Source organism: Lacerta agilis, chromosome 15 (assembly GCF_009819535.1).
Source record: "Lacerta agilis isolate rLacAgi1 chromosome 15, rLacAgi1.pri, whole genome shotgun sequence".
Taxonomy (NCBI): Eukaryota; Metazoa; Chordata; class Lepidosauria; order Squamata; family Lacertidae; genus Lacerta; species Lacerta agilis.
Genome location: NC_046326.1, coordinates 42,950,988 through 42,973,276, shown reverse-complemented (window position 1 = coordinate 42,973,276; position 22,289 = coordinate 42,950,988). Strand labels below are relative to the sequence as shown.

At 51.2% G+C, this 22,289-nt stretch overlaps 2 protein-coding genes across 5 annotated transcripts; both read right to left on the bottom strand.

The window, feature by feature from the left end:
• Positions 1-466: 466 nt before the first annotated feature.
• On the bottom strand, positions 467-8,039 carry SERPINF1 (serpin family F member 1). Of its 2 annotated transcripts, none has more exons than XM_033171990.1 (8): positions 7,962-8,039; positions 5,626-5,720; positions 5,049-5,241; positions 4,807-4,962; positions 4,020-4,223; positions 3,655-3,797; positions 1,731-1,941; positions 467-883 (listed from the first exon to the last, which is right to left on the bottom strand). In XM_033171990.1, the coding sequence occupies exons 2-8, from the start codon at positions 5,710-5,712 to the stop codon at positions 627-629; spliced, it is 1,251 nt and encodes a 416-aa protein (XP_033027881.1). In that variant the 5' UTR covers positions 5,713-5,720; positions 7,962-8,039; the 3' UTR covers positions 467-626. The 2 variants fall into 2 exon arrangements, with proteins under 2 accessions (XP_033027881.1, XP_033027882.1); XM_033171991.1 differs by lacking the exon at positions 7,962-8,039 and adding an exon at positions 6,140-6,163.
• A 3,718-nt stretch (positions 8,040-11,757) lies between these two features.
• On the bottom strand, positions 11,758-20,796 carry SERPINF2 (serpin family F member 2). Of its 3 annotated transcripts, none has more exons than XM_033172065.1 (8): positions 20,696-20,796; positions 20,375-20,425; positions 18,332-18,731; positions 17,343-17,486; positions 15,445-15,648; positions 14,174-14,316; positions 13,733-13,937; positions 11,758-12,725 (listed from the first exon to the last, which is right to left on the bottom strand). In XM_033172065.1, exons 1-8 carry the CDS (start codon positions 20,774-20,776, stop codon positions 12,388-12,390), a joined length of 1,566 nt encoding a protein of 521 aa, XP_033027956.1. In that variant the 5' UTR covers positions 20,777-20,796; the 3' UTR covers positions 11,758-12,387. The 3 variants fall into 3 exon arrangements, with proteins under 3 accessions (XP_033027956.1, XP_033027957.1, XP_033027958.1); XM_033172066.1 differs by having other exon boundaries at positions 18,332-18,707; XM_033172067.1 differs by lacking the exon at positions 20,375-20,425.
• Positions 20,797-22,289: the final 1,493 nt, after the last annotated feature.

The following is a 22,289-nucleotide window of genomic DNA, read 5'->3' as shown; positions in this document are numbered from 1 at the left end:
TGCAAAACATGCTCTCTTCACCACTGAAGCAGCAATCCTTTGCCATGAAATTTCCCTCAGTGCATTGAAGGTGGTGGCTGCCATCAAATACATGCTTTGGGAGGGGGAGATGCATCTGTCTCAGGGTGAGTGGTGAGTGGGAAAAGGGGGGTCCTCAAGTCACAGGATTGGGAGGTACCTGTTGTTTCATACAGGTGCGCACACACAGCTCAGAGCCCCTCCAGAGGTACAGGCAGGACTGCTGGAAGGCAACCCCCTCCCCCAAAGCACACCCAGGCTTGCCTGGATCCCTGGCGAGTAGGGTATTGCCTAGTGGTGAGAACATTGTGTTGGACTCTGGGAAGGAAAAGCAGGGGACAGAGGTAACTTTTCTCTGCTATCTCTTCCACCCTTCTCAATAATTCTGTCTCCCCCGGTATGCTTTCTCTGTCAGCAACAAGATAATGAACTACTGAGACCCACACAGTTGTTCTTGGGGCATGTTTATTGCAGCACGTAAGCATAAACAGTTGTGGGGCACAGCAAGAGTGCAACAGGGCAGTCAGGCCCCACCTACCTACCCCCAACCCGTTTCCTCCCTGGTGACCACAGGCTGTTCTGATGGGGGTTTTGCGGGGGGGGGGGGTCTAAGCGCTCCGAGGGTCCAGAATTTTCCCAATAAAAAGGAGAGTGCCTGTGTCATTGTCCCGAAGCACAAACAGGAAGGGTCTGTCCAGGTGGTAGTCTATGGCGAAGTTCAGGGGTCCGGTCGTCTCTGGAGCAGACACAGAGTGTGCGCCGTCTTCTCTGAGCTCAAGGACTACTTTGTGCTGTGCGTGGGTGAGCTTGACAGGCTTCACAGCGATCTTGCTGAAGTCGGGAGTGGAGAAGAGTGCCTGGAGCCCTGTGAGGAAGGAGGATGTCTCATTAGCTGTGGGGAGAACTGACCAGGAGTGGAGCCAAAAAGAAGAGAACAACACTGGCAAACTAGGGAGAGTTGGGCAGCGAGGAAGAGCTAGCAAGGATCGGTGCTGACATGGCTGGACCAAGGCAGTGCATGGGGAAAGAGGAGGCTGCTTTATCCTGAGACCATACGTCCACTGAGCTCAGACTGGTCTGGGCAGGACTGGCACTAACACTCCAGGGAGTCCATCCAGGTATCTGAACCCGAGATCTTCAATATGCAGAACAAGGCTCCACCATAGAGCTGTGGCCCTCAGTGCACAGTCCAGTTGGCTGGAAGTTACATGAGTGATACTAAGAGGACACTAGACCTCTCGCCATCCAGTAAACTAAAAACTGGCACCAAGGGTCACGCTGCTTCCTGCAGTTGCCCTATGGCTGCCGCAAGTACAGTTTACTTGTTCAGAAGATTAGATGGGTTCACTGGAAGTGTAGAGGAAACAGCCTTAGACCAAACCATCTAGCTCAGCAGTGTCTGCACCGACTGGAAGGGAAACGGCCCACCTGGAGACTCCACGAATTGAACCTGGGCCCCTTCTTCAGACAAAGCATGTGCTTCTTACCCTGCCCATCCCCAACGCGGACGGAGTCTCTTTGTGTCCATTAGCTTTGGCAACTAGGAATGACCTTCCATGCTCAAAGGCAGCCAGCACAAAAATAAGGGAAGGGAAGGGGCTTGTAGCCTGCAGTGCTTCATCCACCCTGCTGGGTGTGTCTATTTTGCCAAGTGCAGCACTGCACTGACGCTCTCACCCCAACTCAGCTGCAGAACTGGGCTGGGTACATACGCATTTCCTGGAGTGTGCTGGCAAGGTTCGTCTCAGAGGTCATCTTGAGCTGGGGTAAGCTCAGCACTGCCTGGACAGTCTTCAGCTGCCTGTCTATGTCATGAATGAACTCGGAGGTGAGGCTCTCTTCAATCAGAGTCATGTTTTGGGTCACACTCTGGGGCAGGAAGAACATGATGCTGACACTTCCTGCCAGGGGCAGCTGAGCAATCTGGAAATGGGAGTCGGAGAAAGTGAAAGTGTTAGGTACTGACATTTCAAAGGAGTTCCTCAGTCCGTGCTCCTTGCAGGGCTTTGACCCACTCGCTCAGCCCAGGACATGTCCCCCCTCCATGTTGCAGATTGAGCTGTATGCCCCACTGTTAAAAAGGTAATTAATTCCCCTCTGTTCATGCATGTCTTAGCCATCATAGATGGCTTGAGAAATGTTGCCAGGGCCCAGGGGATCCTGTTTGTTCCCAGCCTGTGGGAAGAAGCTTATGCTCCAGGGGGATTTTTGGGTGTGTTGTCACTGGGACTATGGGTGCAGCTCTTTGGGAAGCAAAAGGGGGGGTTGTTGGCTGAGCCGGGGCAACAGTCATAGGCAGGTGGAAACTGGGGTCTTGGAATGTTTAGAAGGCTTGAATCCTGCCTACACACATATTTGCACACGCACACATATATCCATCGGGCATTTGCACCTGCAACACTTAAGAACACCCTTCATTCTCTATTGCAGCAGCTGGCTAGGGTCCTACCACTTGAAGAGAGGCACTTTTGAAAATGAAAGATATGGCCCAATTAAAGTTGTTCTCAGTGCATAAGCTTCAGTTTACAATCCCTTCTTTCTCATCCCCAGCTTCCAAGTTTAGCTTGCAAATGTGTTGCAGAAATTGACATCCTTTCAAAATTTGCAATTCTTCATGAACCAAAATAACCCCATCTTATGTAGCCTAGTTCTCCTAGCCTTCATCCCAAACAAGCAATGGATTGTGCTGCTCTCTGACTTGGACCTCTGAGAGAAGCCACCGGGGGCGGGGGGGGGGGGCTGCTCCAGATGTGTGAACGAGTTGCCAACCTGTGAGGAGTTGGGGAATCTTTGCTGGCCAATTTTAGCTTATAGCATGGCAGAGCCACTCAAGGAGGTGGTACATCATTGGCACACATTTATATTTCAATAGCATATCCATGCAGAGGTTCAAATCCATCCTCAGGGTTCCATGTGTGATCTTGGGCAGATGGCAATATCTGGCTGCATCTCAGTGGCAGCGTTGCTAAACAGGAATGGCTTATTGGGAAGAAGAAGAAGGGGACAAGGGCAAATAACAAATCTGGGCCACTGAAAGTGCAACAATTAATGTTGTTTGTGAGAGACGAATGTGCCTTCAGAGATGAAGTCAAACCACTAGCAGCACCGAAGTGACTTCCCTGGGGAGCAAGCTGCCCAGATGACAAGATGCTTCTCTCAGCCTCACTTATGTGATCCAAAGGAAAGCAGAGCAACTATCTTAAGGACTCCACTCTGGACTTGTGTAGGGTTTACTCCTGAGCCTTTTCTTCTGAAGATATCCCACAAGGCAGTGGAGGTTTATGACCAGAATTTTCCTTCTAGATGGACTACCTTCCCAAATTGACAAGCCCCACTTGCTCCTCACCTCTCTGCGGCACGTGCTGAAAACACCTCCTTGACCTTTGGACCCACGATTGCTCTTACCTGCTCTATCTGCCAGAGCCTGTCTTCACATGCAGGGGAAGTCCCTAACGCACTGAGGGTTTGAGACACATTGGCTACCCTCACCTGGTTTAGCTGGCCAAATGAAGCTGTTCCCTTCTTGTCACAAATTTAGTGATGAGCGAGAGTAAGTGGTGAAGGAAAGCCTGCCTGCCCTTATACTGTGAAGCAGGCACAGAGACCCTTTCTGCAGGGTCTGCTCCCTGTACTGACCTTGCAGTTAAGCTCAGAGTCAAAGCCATACTTGAGGACAGCTTTGGGATTTGACATCATGGGCACTTTCACCGTCCGGCCCTCCTCCAGGTAGAAGTCGTGCAGCTTAGTCTGCCTGGTGTCAAACCTGGTGACCCACTGCCCTGTTGTTAGAGAAAGTGGAGAAAGGTTATCGAGTTCCTAATTCCCTCCTCCTTCAAAAAGCTTCAGCTGAAACAGCAATTCCCCCTGGGGAGAAGCAGAAGACACAGCCCAGCCTTCATCCTCCTCTGTGATCCTAACCTCAAGGAATTGGAGACACCTCTTGTCACTGGACCTTACCTTGTCCTTTCCTTGAGCACCTCTCTCAGCATGTCTCCCCTTACCTTTGAAATAAGCTGCCCCAAGGAGCAGGATGCTAATTCCAGCAGGGATCTCGCCAAAGAACCTCGTGACCTTCCCGCCAGTCCGCTGCTGCACCCAGTTGTTGATCTCTTGCAGATCCGCCCGGGCGTTTCCACTCAGCACTCTGGGGCGGACTCCATAGGCCTTGTCCAGCTCATTCACAAACCCAATTTTCATTTTCAGCCCTAGGGAAGGGGTGAGACCAGAAAGCTCCCATCCTGCTCAGCACTTGGAGGTGATGTCTTAACAAGCCTGTACTCATGCAGCCACAGATGTGGAGGCAGCCAAAGGTGACCTGGTCCAGACTACTTATATAGAGCCACTTGCCCAGAGGCCTGCGGCCAATGAAAGCCTTCCAGGCACTAAATCTGAAGTGACTTTAGCTGTTCTCAACAGGAACTGTTTTGTAGAAAAATCTAAGAACTATCTCCCTGTGCCCTCTGGATTGAATGTGAGAATCGTGCAGAAGGCAAGCGTTAATAAGTATTCTTTTCTGCCTTGGACTTTGAGGCTGGGCTGGTGCTCACTGGCTCCAAACAGCCTGGGCCAATTTGCTAATGAAGTTGACAGACTTTTTATAGAGTGGCACCTGCTGCCCAAATATCCAATCCTACCAAGGCAAATGGGTACATCCTGCAAGTACGGATGGTTTGATTTGGGGCTAGGAATTGCTGCTTGCTGGACCATGTTCCCAGTGGCCACCCACTCTGCCTTGGGGTGCCTCTTTGCCATCCCCCGTGACATGGGGAGCAGGGTCACAAGGTTTACTTCTCTCCATGATGAGGCGGAAGACGCTCTTCAGGCCTTTGGAGGGAGCCGCCATGGTGGCCAGGAGCTCCTTGTATGTGCTGTGGATCCCGGCCTTGTCAAGCATGTCGTAGAACAGAGCACGAGATATTATCCCTTCAGTCCGTTCTCCTGCCCCTACGAACCACAAAGAAAAAGGCCTGTGAAGTTCACCTTCCTGGGATGGGTGATGTCAGGAAAGGATGGAACAGAAATCAGCTCACCAAGGGAAATGCCAGAGAGAGCAGTGGCAATGCTGAAGGGGGACAGCAGGACATTGGCGCTGGGAGCCTGGCTGGATTGCTGACGGTACAAGTCATAGCCAAAGTTGGAGACTGCAGCTGCCAGCTTGTTCACGGGGCTCTTGAAAAAGGGGTCCTCCTCCTCAGCTCCCTCTGTGTTATCGGGTTCAGGATCCTGTGAAAGGCAAAATTTGCTTGCTCAGAATTGTCCCATTGCGCTATGAAAGGGGAGTCCCCTCCCTAAGGCTCCTTCCATTTGTCTGAATGCCATAAAGACAGCTTTCGCCACCGCCATGCCCTCCAGATATTTTGGACAAGGGTTGATGGGAGCTGGAGGGCATCAGGTTAACAGAGGCTGCTATAGAAACATCTTAGGGACTTCTCAAAGTACAAAAGCGAGAAGGTAGCATATGGGTTTTCATCCCCAGCTTGCCATGGGCTAGTTTATGCAGCCGGTCCCTAGCCCCTTTTCGCTAGTTTTTAAACAAAAGTGTACATGCAGAATGCCTCCGGGGTCATGTTCAGCATATTGGGAGGAGCCCTGAAGACTCGGACAGACCTGTGGGCTGCTCCTGGTACCAGAGTCCTGGCTTCTGCAGGAGATGGCTAGCAGTCCCAGCCACAGAAGAACCACCAGATGTCGCATGGCGGGGCCTGGAGAGGAAAGAACGAACAAGTTTAACTGCTGTCCACCTCAGCCTTTTCTCTGTGGCTGGAGCTGCAAATACAAGACACAGCACTGAGGCAGGAACTCATTTCCCCAGGACTTTCATTTAAAACAAACCAACAAAATCTCACTTCCTGTTTCATTAAAGAATATACTGGCCGAGGGGGCCGGCATTTGTCCGCAGACAGCTTCCGGGTCATGTGGCCAGCATGACTTAGCTGCTTCTGGTGAAACCAGAGCAGTGTACGGAAACGCCGTTTACCTTCCCGCCTGAGCGGTACCTATTTATCTACTTTCACTATGAATCAGAACCTTTAGCTTTTAACTTTGCCCCAGTAACAAAGCTGAGTATCCCTCAGGAAAGGCTTCCCTATAACTTCTAATAATTTGTGCAGTAACTCCAGACCAGCAATTCCTTGGACTGCCACAGGCACCTATTTCCCTCATTGTGAGTCCTTCAGTCCCTAATGGGACAAATGGAATGGGGCGTGAGAAGCAGACCTCTTGTTTTGCAGAATTTTGGCATGAATTCATCACTTGTGTTTGCAGGGGACAGACTTAGATCATGCCGCATCCAGTCCAAAGGGTAGCCTGTAACCCCAGCAGACACCAAAGCCGTGTCCCTGAAGGCTGGCGCCACAAGGGCTGTGTGGAAATAGCAGTTAGGTCTGTAAATTAAAGGGAAGGCAGCCAAATCACCAGGATGGCACCAAAGTTTCAAATTACTGCAGATGTAGAGTGATCATGACTCAAGCACACTTGTCTCCCCACTTGGGATTCCCAGCAGCTGGTATGGAGAGGCATTTACTATCTCCAACAGTGGGGGGAGAACACAGCCATTGTGGCTAGCAGTCCCCTCCTCTGTGAATTTCTCTCATCCTTCCGGGTTGGTGGCCATCCCTGCCTCCTGCAGGAGCGAGTTCCATAGAGAAGGGTTTTCTTTCTTCTGCCCTGAATCTTCCAACATTCAGCCTGATTGCATGTCCAGAAGTTCTAGTCTTATGAGAGAGGGAGAGAAACTTCTCTCTATCCACGGTTTTAGACACCTCTATGGGGTCTCTTCTTGGATTCCTTTCCCAAACGTCACAGGGAAGCTGCGTTGCCCCTTTCTGGTCAAGCAACCAGAACTGGACACAATATTCCAAATGCAGCCACACCATAGATTTTTATAATGGCATTATTTCATTGGCAGTTTTATTCTCAGTCCCTTCCCTAATTGTGTGTGTGTGTGTGTGTGTGTGTGTGTGTGTGTGTGTGAGAGAGAGAGAGAGAGAGAGAGAGAGAGAGAGAGAGAGAGAGATGCCCTCTTTAGCTTCAAATGGCTATTGTCATGTTGGTCCCAACCCCATTCCACGCTGGGGAAGAGGGCCTCAGAAAGGAGATGATCACGCTCCAGCTTGATCACCATTGCCAGGCTGAGAATTTCCACATTTGCCAAGAACTTATGCTGAAACTCTGCTTGCTTGCTTGCTTCCTTGAGTGGGCCTAGACATCTGGATCCCATTAGTATAACACTTAAGCACACAGCCAAAATGAGGAAAAATAAGAACTACTACTTTAGCCAACATTGGGTGGTCCCCCCCCCCACTTTGTAAGTTGCTTCTATGAAGGAGAAGAATCTAGACTCTGAACCTCTCCCCCCCCCCCCACAAACACCCACACCCACCAGAGGCACCTGAGGGGAAGATAAAAGGAGCTGTCAGATGAGGTGGTGGGTGATCTCTGCCATCTGCAAGTCTGAACTAAAAAGGAGGCAGGTTTCTTTCTAAAAGGTGGACTGAGGCTTTGTTCTCTCAGGATGGAATTTCTGCAGCTGCCAGAGGATCTGCCATTCGCACCCTGGTGCCCGGGGGGGGGGGGGCATTTACAAAAACAGTCCTATTCTTACAAAATCTCACACTGGGACCTTCTTTATCCGAGTGAAAAAATGGAGATGTTGCCTGGCTCTTAACTGATGCTGCCTCCTGGGCAGAACCAGTGGAGCTGATGGTGCTTTCTCTTAACCTCTCATTTGGTTTCTGTTGCAGAGACAATACTTCTAAAGTAGGGCACAAGTTAACAGAAGAGGGTGGAAAAAATGGACAATGCTCCAATGTCCCCCACCCTATCCCATTGTGACCTTTTTTTCCCTTCCTGCTGCGCTGTGCTCTTCGCCCCAAAGAAAAGTAGCCTTACACCCACCCACACCCCTGGGCAGCTGGAATAAGCTCCTCTGAGCACCTCCTTACCTCAGGCTCCTGTCCTCCACTGCAGTCCTCCTTGACCAGGCTGTGTGTGTGTGTGTGTGTTTATGTGTGTGTAGCTTGTTATAATGGGTCACATCTGCATGGCTGCTGCAGCTGCCAGCCCACAAGCTATCCCAGCCCAGCCATCAGCAGGCTTCAAGTTACAGCTCCCCTCTTAAAGCAGCCTCCTTCTGTTTTCCACACTGCATGGACAGCTGAGCAGAAGAGCCTGGCTGCTGGATCTGGGAGGAGAGAGAAACCTATCTAGTCCGTCCAGCATCCTTTCTCAGTCACAGAGGCCAACCCGATGTCCACAAAGCAAGCAGGACCTGAGTACAAGAGCACTTTCCCCTTCTATGGGGTCAGAGCATAATCACCATTGGCCAGTATCCATTGACACCCCCCTGCTCCGTGCCCCAGGCTGGATAGGTGGGAGTCTAGCAGAGCCAAGATCTTGCCAGGGGAGGAGCCCTGAGATTGGAGGTGTGCTGCTAGTATGAGGTGGGGTGGAGTCTTAAGCACCCGCCCTGCACACACATGTGCAGACAGATAACATGCTTTGTGTGTGCACACTCCTGTATTTATTCAAATGCAGGGACAGAATAATAATTAACCAACCAAATGTGAATAAATGTGTATATGTAAGATGGTTGAAGGTATGAATGTAATGTTCGAATGTAATGTAATGTGATGTATATATGCGATTATGTAACGTAGGTATGTAATTATGCTGGTTAATGTTTGATGACGGTTGTTTTGTTATGATTTTAAAGAATAAAGAATAAAGAGATATTTGAAAAAAAAATAATAATAATTAACCAACCAAGTTTAATTTCTTCATAACCTAGATGCTAGACTGCTAAACACATTCTACTACTTTGGCAAAGATTCTCATCCTTAACACTGCAAAGATTGAAAGTATGGGCAAAACTTGATGAAGGCAGAGGGACAAAAGGGCTCCGCAGGAGTCCTGGTTCTTGGTGGTCAGGGCTTTGCTCAGTTCTTTGGTTCTGCTCAAGATCCTATTATGGCAATAGGTAAAGGTAAAGGACCCCTGGACGATTAAGTCCAGTCAAAGGTGACTGTGGGGTGGGGTGCTCATCTCGCTTTTCAGGCCGAGGGAGCCGGCGTTTGTCCTCAGATAGCTTTCCAAGTCATGTGGCCAGCATGACTAAACCGCTTCTGGCACAACGGAACACCGTGACGGAAGCCAGAGTGCACAGAAACACCGTTTAGCTTCCCGCCACAGCAGTACCTATTTATCTACTAGCACTGGTGTGCTTTTCAACTGCTAGGTTGGCAGGAGCTGCGGCAGAGCAATGGGAGCTCACCCCGTCGTGCGGATTCGAACCGCCAACCTTTTGATCGGCAAGCCCAAGGGGCTCAGTGGTTTAGACCACAGTGTCACCCACATCCCCTTTACCTTTGTGGCAATAGCCTAACCTTGAGAATTCGTCCTCTGGGTGCCACAGTCCGTGGCCAGCATAGTGCAGAGTTCTGCTTGTTCAGCAGTGGGATCCTAAAATGAAGGAAGAGCATCTTATGCCATAGACTGCCAAGCCAGTCTGAAGACGTGGAAGATGCCTTCCTGGAACAGACTGCCACACATTCAAAAAGGGAGACATATCGTAGTCATGGAAGATTTCAACTACCCCAATATCTGTAGGAACTCAAACTCTGCCAAGAACATAAGGTCCAACAAATTCCTCAGTTGCCTCTCTGACAGTGACACCATTACCCTGAAGGTGAAAGAAGCAAGAATGGGGTCATCTATCTTGGACCTGACCCTCACCAACAGGGAGGAACCGATCAACAAAGGGGAAGTACTGGGAACCTTGGGAGGCAAGGAAGTGATCATGTCCTCTTGGGTTTCATGATACAGAGGCAAGGGAAAGTGGAGTGTAGTCAGACATGCACTCTGGACTCTAAGGCCAATTTCAAAAAGCTTAAGGAACTACTAGGTGAGATCCCATGGACAGAAATACTCAAAGAGAAGATGGATGGGAGTTTCTTAAATGTGAAATATTGAAGGCCCATGTAACTACCGACCAGTCAGCTTGATGTGGATACCAGGAAAGGTCCTACATCAGATAATTAAGTCTATGAGCACTTGGAAAATGATGCTGTGACTACTAAGACCCAGCATGGGTTTCTCATGCCAGACAAATCTCATTTCTTTTTTTTGATAGTTACAAGCTTGGTGGATCAGGGGAATGTTGTGGACGTGGTGTATCTTGATTTCCGTAAGACTTTTGACAAAGTTCCCCATGATACTCTTGCAGAGAAGCTAGTAAAATGTGGGCTGGACGAAGTAACTGCTAAGTGGATTTGTTGTAGGTGATTGACTGGATCTAAATGAGTGCTCACTAAGGGTTCCTCCTCATCTTGGAAAAAAGTGACAAGTGGGGTGCCACAGGGTTATGTCCTGGGCCTGTTGCTGTTCAACGTTATTTATAAACAACTTGGATGAAGAAATTGAGGGGATGCTCATCAAGTTAGCAGGTGACAACAAACTGGGAAGGGGTAGCCAAGGCCACAGAATACGGAATCAGTATTCAAGATGACCTTAACAGATTGGAGACCTGGGCCCAAACTAACAAAATGAATTTCAAAAGGGACAAATGCTAGGTTACAAACTTAGGAAGGAAGAACCAGCTGCACAAATGTAGGATGGGGGACACCTGGCTTGCCAGTAGTACATGTGAAAAGGATCTAGGGGTCTTAGTAGACCTCAAGCTGAACATGAGCCAACAGTGTGATGCAGCAGGGGGGAAAGCTAATGCTATTCTCAGCTGCATCAACAGAAGTATTGTGTCCAGGACGAGGGAATTAATAGTACCGCTCTATTGTGCCTTGGTCGGACCACACCTGGAGTCCTGCACCACAATTTAAGAAGACCATTGGCAAGCTGCAATGTGTGCAGAGGAGGGCAACAAAGATGACCAGAGATCTGGAAACCAATCCTTATGAGGACTGGTTGAGGGAGTTGGGTATGTTTAGCCTGGAAAAGAGGAGATATGATAGCCATCTCCAGATATCTGAAGGACTGTCACATGGAAGATGGAGCAAGCTTGTTTTCTCCTGCTGCGGAGGTTAGGACGGATTCAAATGACAAGAAAGGAGATTCTGGCTCAACATTAGGAAGACCTTTCAGACAGTAAGAGCTGTTTGACATTAGAACAGTCTCCCTCAGGAGGTGGTGGACTCTCCTTCGTTGGAGGTTTTTACGCCAAGATTGGGTGGCCATCTGTCAGGGATTCTTTAGCCATGATTCATGCATTGCAAGGGGTTGGAATAGATGACCCTGGGGGTCCCTTCCAACTCTATGATTCTTTGGAGAGAAGGTTTCAGCATCTGGAGGGGAGCAGTTTGCTGGTCACAGGTGTGCAATATGGGGAGGCAGCCTAATTGATTCCGGAGTGCAGCCAGAAGCACACACCAACTTTCAGTTCCGCATTGTGGCTGCTTGTGCAGCTGCTTTAAATAAGGAGCTGGGAATACAGAACTGGGAAGTCCTAACCAACCTCAGCCTCATCCCCCCATGAGTCACTGGAGATCCCCAAGCAATTCTCATCCCACACCCAACAGCCTCCTTGTCTATCAAGGCAACTGGCATTCACATTCGTATTCACTCTCACACAGGCTCTGTTGCTACAGCAATGCAAGTGTAAAAGAGCCCAAGGGGGATTTTGCACAAAAAGGGCAGCGGCACTTTACACAAACCCAACAAGCAAAGAGAACAGAGAGTCCCCAGTGCCCTTGTGTGCAGGATTCGAAGCACAGTCAGTCACACACGTTAGTGGCAACAGGCATTAGGATACCAGCAGGTTTATTTTCCTAGCAATTCCCAACACTCTTATTTTTTCCTTAACTTGAGTTGTGCAGCACTATGCAGTCTATTCTGTTGCATTTTTGTGGCCACCAGAAAGGAAAGGTTGTGGTCTGGATCTATTGTGGGGCTGCAACACCGAAGAGAAGCTGGTGGCAAGACGGGAAGTGAGCACGTAAACTCCCCAGGCTCTGGGCTGCTGCTGCTGCTGCTGGTTCTTGTATTCTCTGCATCCTTTTATTTCACGGCACTCACAGCTCATTCATATCTGTGACCCTTCAGATTCCTCAGCCAGAGTCCCTGCAGAATAAAGCGCCAGAGGAGAAGGTGCAACCTTGTGACCTTTTGCTCAGCTTCAATTCTAGGGCTAAAGGCCTGCAGGTCAGGGTGCAGGATCCCATCCGCAAGGGCCACTGAGAAGAAGATGAGTCAATAGGGCCGTATTTTATATCTTGCAGGACTGGGTACAGGATGGCAGCCAGTTAAGTGAAAGGGTGGCTTTTCTGGACATTTGGGGAGAGGCTGCTGAAAAAAAACCCTGACAGGCCACAGCACACTTGCCCTCTTGGGTTTCATGCATCCTGGAGGCCTCTGAGGCATTCAGGGTTTCTCTTGGTCCGTGGAGCACAGAAAGAGCTTTTCATCATTTCCCTCAGCACAGTCATTCGTCTTCCTCTCCTGAGGGGCGCTGGGGTTGGGGTTCCGGATGGCGCCGAGGAAGAGAGGGATGCCAGTGGTGTCCTCTTGGATGATGAAGAGGAAGGGCTGGTTGAGGTTGAAAGCAGAGAAGGAACGGAACATGGAGACACTGGTGGCAGCGGATGCCTCTACCCCGGCCTCAGAAATCTCCAGGGTGGCTCTGTGCTGGACACTGGAGACCACAAGGGGACCCTCTGTTATGGGGTGGAAATTCGGGGCAGAGAACAGCTCACCAAGGCCTGCAAAGAAAGAGAGAGGAGTGAAGCCAGTGCCAAGGGGGAAGCTGCAGGCTTCTCTCGAGAGAAAGCAGCCGTCAGTCAGGATGGTGCTGGTGCAGGACATCCGCAGCGTTTGTGACCCAAGACTATTCTCAGGGCTGTGCATATTTGGGGGAGGAGGAGAATTTCCACCCACCTACAGCCTGAATTCTGCCACTGCATTAAAATCGTTCAAACGGAGTGCCTGTATGTTTTACTAAGGAGGCAGAATTTCTGCTGCTTCCAAGACTAGCTTGAAACAGAACCTGGACTTCTGGAGTGGAGATAGGGAAGAGTTAGGGAAAAAGTAACACACGTTTAATCCAGGAGTGAAAAAGTAAACTGCTGCCAGTGACTTGCTTGCAATACCAGAGCAGCCCATTTCACAAAATTAAGCCCCCATCTGGAAGCATCTGAAGAGTCAGTGTGGAGGGAGCAGAAGGAAATGAAGACACAAACATCCACTCGCCAACATGCCCTGCGAAGTGTCTGGAAGCTCTTTCCAACCTTCATCTGGTGAGGACTCCAGAACGTATCAGAAGCTGCCTTCGGCCCATTTCAACAGACTAGTCTTCAGGGTCTGAGGTCACAGGGGCACAAGGCAGGGACTGTATTTAACACAGGGATCTGCCTTGCTTGCCCAGCTATCCTCACACTGAGCATGTCAGGAGTGCGGAATCTTAGGTCTCTGGCTCTCCTTGGACTGCAGCTTCCACCATCCTTGACAGCTAGCCTTGCTGGCTGCTGGGGCTGCTGGGAGGTGGTGGAGCCCCCCCCCACCTCTGGTCTGTGCCAACTGGCAGCCATGGCTTCTCCAGGGCTTGGGGCAGGGGGGCGGAACCTGGGACCTTCTGCATGCAAAGCAGGAGTCATGAACCGGGGTCCATCAAGCTGTTTGAAATAAGGCAGCAAGGTGGCTGAGGGTATCCAAAACCATCCTGTAAAGGAGAACAGTGAAGCAGGCTGGCCCCCTCCCTCCCTCCTCTTACCCAACTGGCTGAGGGCTTGCTCTAGGTCCAGGTGATGCTGCAGGTACAGTTTGGGCATCTTCACCATGGTGGGCCTCTCCTTGGGGAAGTGGCTTTGGAAGTTGGCCTGGCTGAGATCGGAGAGCAGCCGAGAGAAGTTCCGCTCAGGGTGGTTTGGAAGGATGGCAACAAAGCTCGTGTTGCCCTTGAAGGGGAACCTGGCCACCTGGGAGAGAGAGAAGCACAGGGAAGAGGGGCAGCCCAATAGAACATTATTTGTGGATACAACGGGACGGCCTTTGCCTTGAGCCCTCCTCTCGTGCGCTCCAGGGGCAGGAGAAAGGCCCATGCCCACCCCACGTGGGAAGGCAAGGAGGCCGACGCTCTCCCAGGCACTTTGACCTGATGCCAGACCCTTTGGCAGCATCGACAACTAAAGTCCCGTCCCCCCCGTTACCCCACCTGGACATCCTGGGCTTCCAGGGTGAACCAGCTGAGAGGGTAGCCGCGAGCCCGCATCATCTCCACGGAGACGGTGAATTCATCATCCAGGTAGAACGTGTCAGGCTCAGTCAGAAGGGGATCAAACTTGTTCTTCCAAAACCCTGCCCAAAAATAGGGAATAAAAAATTGGTTGAGGAGAGGAAAGGCAGCGTCTGGAAACCAAGCCACTTGGGAGTCCTGTGTCCAGTTCTGGGCACTGCAGTTTCTAAGGAGGAAATGGACAAGCTGGAAGGTGTGCAGAGGAGGGCGACTGAAATAATGAGGGTTCTGGAAAACAACCCTTACGAGGAATGGTTGCGGGAGCTGGGTATGTTTAGCCTGTGTAATAGGAGACTAAAAGGTGCTGCCATGATAGCCATATTCAAATAACTGAAGGGCTGTCCCAGGGAAGATAGAGAAAGAGCTTATTTTCTGATGCTCCAGAGGGTATGACCTGAGCCAATGGATTCAAATTGCAAGAAACTAATGATTAGGAAGAACTTTCTGATGGTTTGACAGTGGAGTGGGAGGGAGGACTCTTCTTCCCTGGAGGTTTCTAAGCAGAGGTTGCATGGCCATTTTTCAGTGATTCCTGCATTGTTTCCAAGCACAATTCCAAGTGTTGGTGCTGACCTTTAAAGCCTTGGTCCAGTATAACTGAAGGAGCATCTCCACCCCCATCATTCTGCTCGGACACTGAGGTCCATTGCCAAGGGCCTTCTGGCGGTTAACTCGCTGCAAGAAGGCAAGTTACAGGGAACCAGGCAGAGGGCCTTCTCGGTAGTGGTGCCCACCCTGTGGAACGCCCTCCCACCAGATGTCAAAGAGAAAAACAACTACCAGACTTTTAGAAGACACCTGAAGGCAGCCCTGTTTAGGGAAGCTTTTAATGTTTAACAGACTATTGTATTTTAATATTTTGTTGGAAGCCGCCAGATGGGCAGGGTATAAATTATTATTATTATTATTATTATTATTATTATTATTATTATTATTATTATTGCAGGGGGTTGGACTAGATGACACTCGGGGTCCCTCCCAACAATGACAATCTTGTTTTTCTTCTAGGTGGTAAAAACTACAGTCCATAAAATCACAACAACAATATTAGGTTATTGGGATGGATTAAAACGGGAGAAACATATAGAGGCCTTGTTCACACAGTTACTTATTGGGCTGCTGCAATAACTGAAAGGTTGGCTGTCCCAGCAAGTCAGGGGGTGGGGGTGGGGAGGAGCAGCCGAGCTCACCTTGGAAGTACACCGCATTGAGCAGCAGCATCACGACACTGGCCGGCAGCTCAGTCAGCATGGTGGGGATCTGCCCATGGGTCGCGTCCTTCACCCAGGTGTTGATGGCTGCCAGGTCCGCCTCACTGTCCCCAGACAGGGTGGCTGGCTTGGCCCTGTAGAACTTCTCCGAGTCCTCCAGGAACTGCTCTTTCACTGGGAATCCTGCAACAGCACTTGATGTGAGGCGGTCAAGAGTTTCAGCTCTCCCCCTAAGCCTGGGGTAATCCTGCTAGGATTCTCCCAAACCCATTTTTGGGCCAGGGGACTGCTGCTGCTGCTGCGTTGATTTCCCTTCTCCCACTGCACTCGAGGTCCGCAGGATTCAAACTTCTTTGTGAACAGCAGCTGCTGGGGTGGGGTGGGGACTCTTGATCCAGATTGGGACAGAGATGGGTGTTGACCCCCCCCCCCAGTGCTGTTATCCTAATGGAAACTGCTACCACCCACCCATCCAACCAATGCTATTTGCACCATTCACATTGTGATCCTTTGCTACTGGTGCAAATAGCAGCTGGGGAGGGATGGTGGTGACTTTGGTTGGGAAAATTACATGGGCAAAAGGGTTAAGAAAAAACACTCTTATTCCTCTCCAGTCCCAATATGGATTCTCCCTGCCCCCCATCCCTCAATATCTGCTATCCACTAAAGGTTTAGTAGCCTCAACCCTTATATCCCCAGCTCAGTCACTCTTAGGTCACCCACAGGAGCGTCGCTGGTCATTCCCCAAGTTGGTGAGGCTCGTTTGAGAACAGCAAGAAACCAAGCCTTTAGTGTCATTAGCCATGCCCCGTGGAACTCTCTACCACTGGAGATTCAGTGGCACCTCCTGTGCCAACTTTTAAATGCCTGCTACAAACTTTTATATTCTGCCAGCTATATTATTATTGATATTGTTATTTTGTTATTCCCTGCCTTTTCCCCTTGGGTTGCCTGCCTTTTCCCTGCCTTTTCTTGGGTTCCATGATCACTGCAGATGGTGACAGCAGTCACGAAATTAGAAGACGCCTGCTTCTTGGGAGAAAAGCAATGACAAACCTAGACAGCATCTTAAAAAGCAAAGACATCACCTTGCCAACAAAGGTCCGTATAGTTAAAGCTATGGTTTTCCCAGTAGTAATGTACGGAAGTGAGAGCTGGACCGTCAAGAAGGCTGATCGCCGAAGAATTGATGCTTTTGAATTATGGTGCTGGAGGAGACTCTTGAGAGTCCCATGGACTGCAAGAAGATCAAACCTATCCATCCTTAAAGAAATCAGCCCTGAGTGCTCACTGGAAGGGCAGATCCTGAAGTTGAGGCTCCAGTACTTTGGCCACCTCATGAGAAGAGAAGACTCCCTGGAAAAGACCCTGATGTTGGGAAAGATGGAGGGCACAAGGAGAAGGGGACGACAGAGGATGAGATGGTTGGACAGTGTTCTCGAAGCTACTAACATGAGTTTGGCCAAACTGCGGGAGGCAGTGAATGATAGGCGTGCCTGGCGTGCTCTGGTCCATGGGGTCACGAAGAGTCAGACACGACTGAACGACTGAACAACAACAAGCCTTTTCCCCTGACAAGCCCACACAGGCAGTTAAGAATACATCTCCTACAATGGTCTACGGATGTTTGTTTTAAATTCTTTGGCTTTTAACCCATTTTTAACTTTTTATGATTTTACTTTCTCTTTTTATATTCCTATGAACCGCTGTGATACATTTTTTTTAACGATACAGCAGTATACGAATTTTTTAATAAATAAAATAAGGAGAGAATTTCAAGCCACACCATGTGGAAACGCCCGCTCTTCCATCTCACACCCAAAGGGCAAGCTCACTCCACTTCTCCTATTCCACACCTGCCTGCCCACACCTCTCACCTTTCTGTAGGTAAAGCCGGGCCGCGATGCTGAGCGTCGTCTGGCTGAGGTGCTGGGAGACGGTGCGCAGAGCCTGGTGTGGGCAGGGCACCGACTCCATGTGCAGAGCCTTCAGCAGCTGCTCCTCGGTCTCGTTGGCTGCGCCTGAAAGGGAAACCAGATTAACAGTAGCACAGTTAACGCTCAGCTAACCTGGGAACGTGGTAACCTGACCCTGCGGATGCTGCAGCACTGAGCATGTGAGTATGGCAGCCGGGCGTGGAAGCCCTCTTGCTTGCGTTGGGCCACTGTGCTCCCAAGCGCTTGTCACATCAGCCAGGAGTGAGAGAGTTGCCGCTGTGTTAAAGCAGAAGAGGGCTGAAGGCCTTTCATCACACAAGCAGGAAGAGGGAGGCTTCCATGCTTAGCACTCTGTTATCCTTCAGTAACACAGCACCAGCGTTGCAGGCAGGAGGTCTCTGGTTCAGGCCCCAACGGCATCTCCAGGCAGCGCTGGGAAAGACTTCTTGCCCGAGACCCTGGAGAGCCACAGCTGACAGTGTGGAAAACACCAAGCTAGATGGACTACTGGTCAGACCCTGTACAAGGCAGTGTCTTCTGTTCCTATTCCTCCCATCTCCATTGCAGAAATTCTCAGACTGTGCAGCCAACAGGGCTGCTCATGTGCTGGAAGAAATTCAGTTAGCTGGAGTCCAGAGCACTCAGTGGCTGGCAGGCTGCTTTGCTTTCACCCCCGCTGGGCGTTTCTCCTGCCGTCTCTGCATTGGTTATTCATTCAGAGAGATGACAGAATTGCCTCCCCCCCGGAAGAGGCTGCCCCCTGCGCATAGGAGCCGCCATCACTACTTGGAGGGAGAGCAGCATCTCACCTTTTCCACATCCTAAAAGCAAAACCCTTCATTTGCTGTTAACCATGAAAAGCACCTTCGCTTTTGAGTTCAGAAGAAGTCAACCAACAGGCTGTCTTTGAGAGATTTGGGGATACTGACCTAGAGCCAAGTGAGCCAGCGCCAGGCCGATGCTGAGGGGAGAGAAGAAGAGGTTGCCTTTGCTGTTCTCCAGCTCCACCTGCCGCAGGAGGTCAGCACCCAGCTTCATCACAGCCTCGGCCACCGCGTGCGTCTTCTCCAGAGGGATGTCCCTGTCGCAGCTTCTTCCACGGCCATCCTCCTCTGCCTCAGAAGAGCTCTGGGGCTCTCCCAGCTCCGCGGCTGAAACCTCCTCTGCCAGGCTTGGATCAGAGGGTGGCATAATGGTGCCAAGGAGGCCCTCTTGGGTCTTGGATGCAGGTGGGAGCACCTCTGCCTCAGGCAAAGCAACCTCCGGCAGCAATGCTTCTTCCACCAACCCATCTGCTTCATCGCCCTGTGAAGAAATGGGCCCTAGGAACTGAAGGTGGGGAGGAAAGAATGGGCAGCTCAGTCTGGGAGGGAAGGAGACATATGGGTAGCTGAGGGAGGGGCAGAGGGTGGGCTGGGCAGGCAAGAGGGCCCAGGCTCACCCTCTAAAGAAAGAAGCACCTTGTTTTCACTCTGGGTAAAAGCTGGCAAGTTCTCTGCTCACCAGGAGACCAGGGAGCTGCTGCCGGTCAGAGCAGGCAGTGCTGGACTGCATGGACACAGAGACTGGCCTGATAGATGGTAGTTTTCATAAGCATAAGAAAGGCCTTGCTGGATCAAACTAAAGGGGCGCCATCTGCTCCAGCCTCCTGCCCTCACAGTGGCATCTGAATGCCCCCAAGGGAAACTCGCAAGCAGGACCAGAGGTGCAACAGCCGCACTCTCCCCAGCAGCTGGTATTCAGAGACAGAACACATAAATGAATCGGAGCTAGCCTAAGTGTTCCTTAAACCCTCATAAGGCAGCTTACTGAAAAATAAAAGCAACACACAAAATCACATTTCAGTAAAAACCAATCACTTAAAAGCAGCACAAGCCTGGAGAAAAAACAGGAAAGAAGTTTCAGCATCAGTGGCACTGCCAGGTCCTTTAAGACAGGGCTTGTGCCCTTCCAGGCATCTCTGAACTGCAACTCCCATCGTTATGGGAGTTCTAGTTCAGCAGCATCTAAGGGCCAGCGATTGGTTCTCCACACCTGCTTTGGAAGAAAGCCGCCCGAATTGAGTGGGTTTGCAAGGCCCTTTTAAAAAGCCTCTTCTGGCAGGGAGCCCTCATGATAGTGTGGGGTCGCTGCTGAGGAAATCCTGCATGCGCTTGATTATTTTACCTTTAATAGGACTTCTCAGCAATTTACCTGGAAGAGACGCCAAGCCTGTAATTTCCTGAATCCCTTTGTAAATATTGGTGTTGCGTTGGCAGCTTTCCAGTGCTCTGGGGCCAAGGACACTCTTAGGAACGGTACATATTTTTGTTAGAAGATCAGTTTCACATTTGAGTTCCTTAAGAGCTCTCAGGCAATGCCACCCAGATTATTCAGCGCGGCCTGACATCTCCTCTCTTGCTTGCCTCTGCTCCCAAGACTCCCTTTCTCAAAAATGTCACTCCAGGCTCAGGGACCTGCCCTGCTACATCTCCCGCACTGATTCATCCTCTCCACCATCTCTTTTTGGGCAGCTTGGGCTCCCTGGTTGTCCAGAAGATGTCCCCCAGCACCCAACAAAAACAAGCCCTTCTTTCCAACAGCTACATGCCCAAGCCCTTCTGTGGGGAACCTTTTAGAGAAAGCTGCCTCATCAGGTCCTGCCTTTGAACTTTCTAATTGCCAACCCAAATTCTGCTTCCGGGACTGGCTACATTTGCTCATGCCATTGGTGCTGGCCTCCATAGATTATTAAAATGACCCAGGACTAGAACCGTCCATCACGCAGCAATGTTACCCACCCTGCTCTCCATTCCCAAGTCTCGAACTCGACACAGTATTTGCCTTTTCATTCAGAATAAACAAATCTTTTTTAAAAAAATCTTTTTTAAAAAAATCTTTTTTAAAGATTGGTTTATTCTTAATGAAAAGGCAAATACTGTATCGAATTCGAGACTTGGGAATGAAGCTGTGTGAGATTCCACTCCCCTTACCTGGAGAATGTTCCTCTGCACATCATCTTCAAAGGCATGGGCAATGGAGACCTAAAATAATAGAATCCCTGACATCTGGCCATCCAACCTCCCGATTAAAGACCTCCACCACCTTCCCAAGGCCGAGGGTGTTTGTTCCACAGGCAGGAAGGACCCCCCCCCCCACACACACACACTTGGGAGACCAGCAGCACATTCCAGGGGCCAGTCCCCACGCCCGCCCTCTCCTGCCCCTGCCTGTCTCCCCGCGAGTCTCCCTCGACTGGGCTCTTCTGCCCCGGTCGGAGAGGTGGAGCTGGCCGAAATAAGGCCGGGACTTACCCCGTGGTGCGTCGCGTGCAGAGCAGGCAGGCCGGTCCCGGCCAGCAGGAGCAGCAGCAGAGGCCAGGACGGGGCAGCCATCTTTTAACCCGGGGTGGGGTGGGGGGGATCTGCCAGAGATGGGCGGATAAGTGATGCCCAGAGTTGCTTGGGAGTCCCGTCCCCACTTCAAGACAGACCCGAGAGACGGAGAGGGACTCACAGCCTCCCCAGCCGCCTTCCCTTGAGCTCACCCCGCCTGCCCCCCAAAAGGAGGTATCCACGGCAAGCCCCACTTCTGCCCCCCCCTCCAGTCATCACCCTCTTGACTGCCCCCCCCCTCCAGTCATCACCCTCTAGACTGAGGGTTGCATACATTTAAATTTCACCCCGCGTCCCTTGGAGTTAGGACTTTTGTGGTGGCTGTTGTTCGGCTCCTTAACGCTTCCTGGGCGCAAGCTTGGGAGGGAGGGGAGGGGAGGAGGCTGACACCCCCCCCCCCAGCTGCAGGCCGAGAAAAAGGGCAGGGATGGGTGCGAGAAGCTCAGACTGGTGCGTGGGTGCGTGAAGGCGTGTGCTCTTTCCCTTTCACGGCCACGGAAGCCACGGGTGGCGTAGTGAGTCAGTGTCGGACCTCGGGAGAGACCCGGGTTCAGATCCCGCAGCTCAGCCATGAAGCTCCCACGGGGTGTGAGCCTGGGGGCCAGTCACTCTTGCCTCTCGGCCTAGCCTACCTCGCAGGGTTGTCGTGGGGATTAAATGAGGAGGGGGGTATTTGGACATGCCGCCTTGAGCTCTTTGGTGGGATATGAAATGCAATTAAATTAATAAAAACCAGGAAAGCGGAGCCAGGAGATTCCCCCCAAAGCCCCGCTTAGCAAAGCAGTCTCTCTCTTCACTCAAGAGGAACCCAAACTGCCCATTGCGCAAGGATTCCAAGCTCCGGCTCCCCCCTCTTCCCCACCCCCCAGGCCCCAGCTCAAGCCCCCCATCTCACGTTGGTCCTGCACGGGGCTCTTCCTCCTTGCACCTCTCCCCTGCAGCCGCCGCCGCCACCACTGCCGGCTTCGTGGAGGGGGGGGGATTTTGCAGAAGTGGCCCCCAAGTTTCGCCAGGGACCAGCCGCGGGAGCAACGCCTACTTGTGGAATCTCTCCCCCTTCCCACTACTTCACCACCCTCCGTGGGCAAATATTGACTTTTTCTGCTGCATCTGGTTAAACATTTCTCCGGGAACTGTGCGGCGGCGTAGGAAGGGACCTGAGAAACAGGACCGATCCGCCTCCTGCCCGACGTGTGTTTGGGGTGGGGGGGGAGCCTCCTTGGGGGCACTTTGCACCCCGAGCCCAGCTGCAGCCTTCGTGCAGAGGCGAGCAACGCGGCCCCCTCAGCCGGCCCAGCTGGGACTAGCGAGTCCTCAAGCACCCGCCCGCCCGCCCCCTGGATCCTGGCCAAAGCATAGGCATCTGGGGAGGGGGCAGCAGGAAAGGGGAAGGCGACTCTCGAAACAAGAGCTGGGCCAGGCGGCGGCAGCTGAACAAACAGCCTGCCTTAGGAGAAATTAAGGAACATGCCCAAGTGAAGTCCAATGATTTCTAGTAGGTCTACTCCCTGCA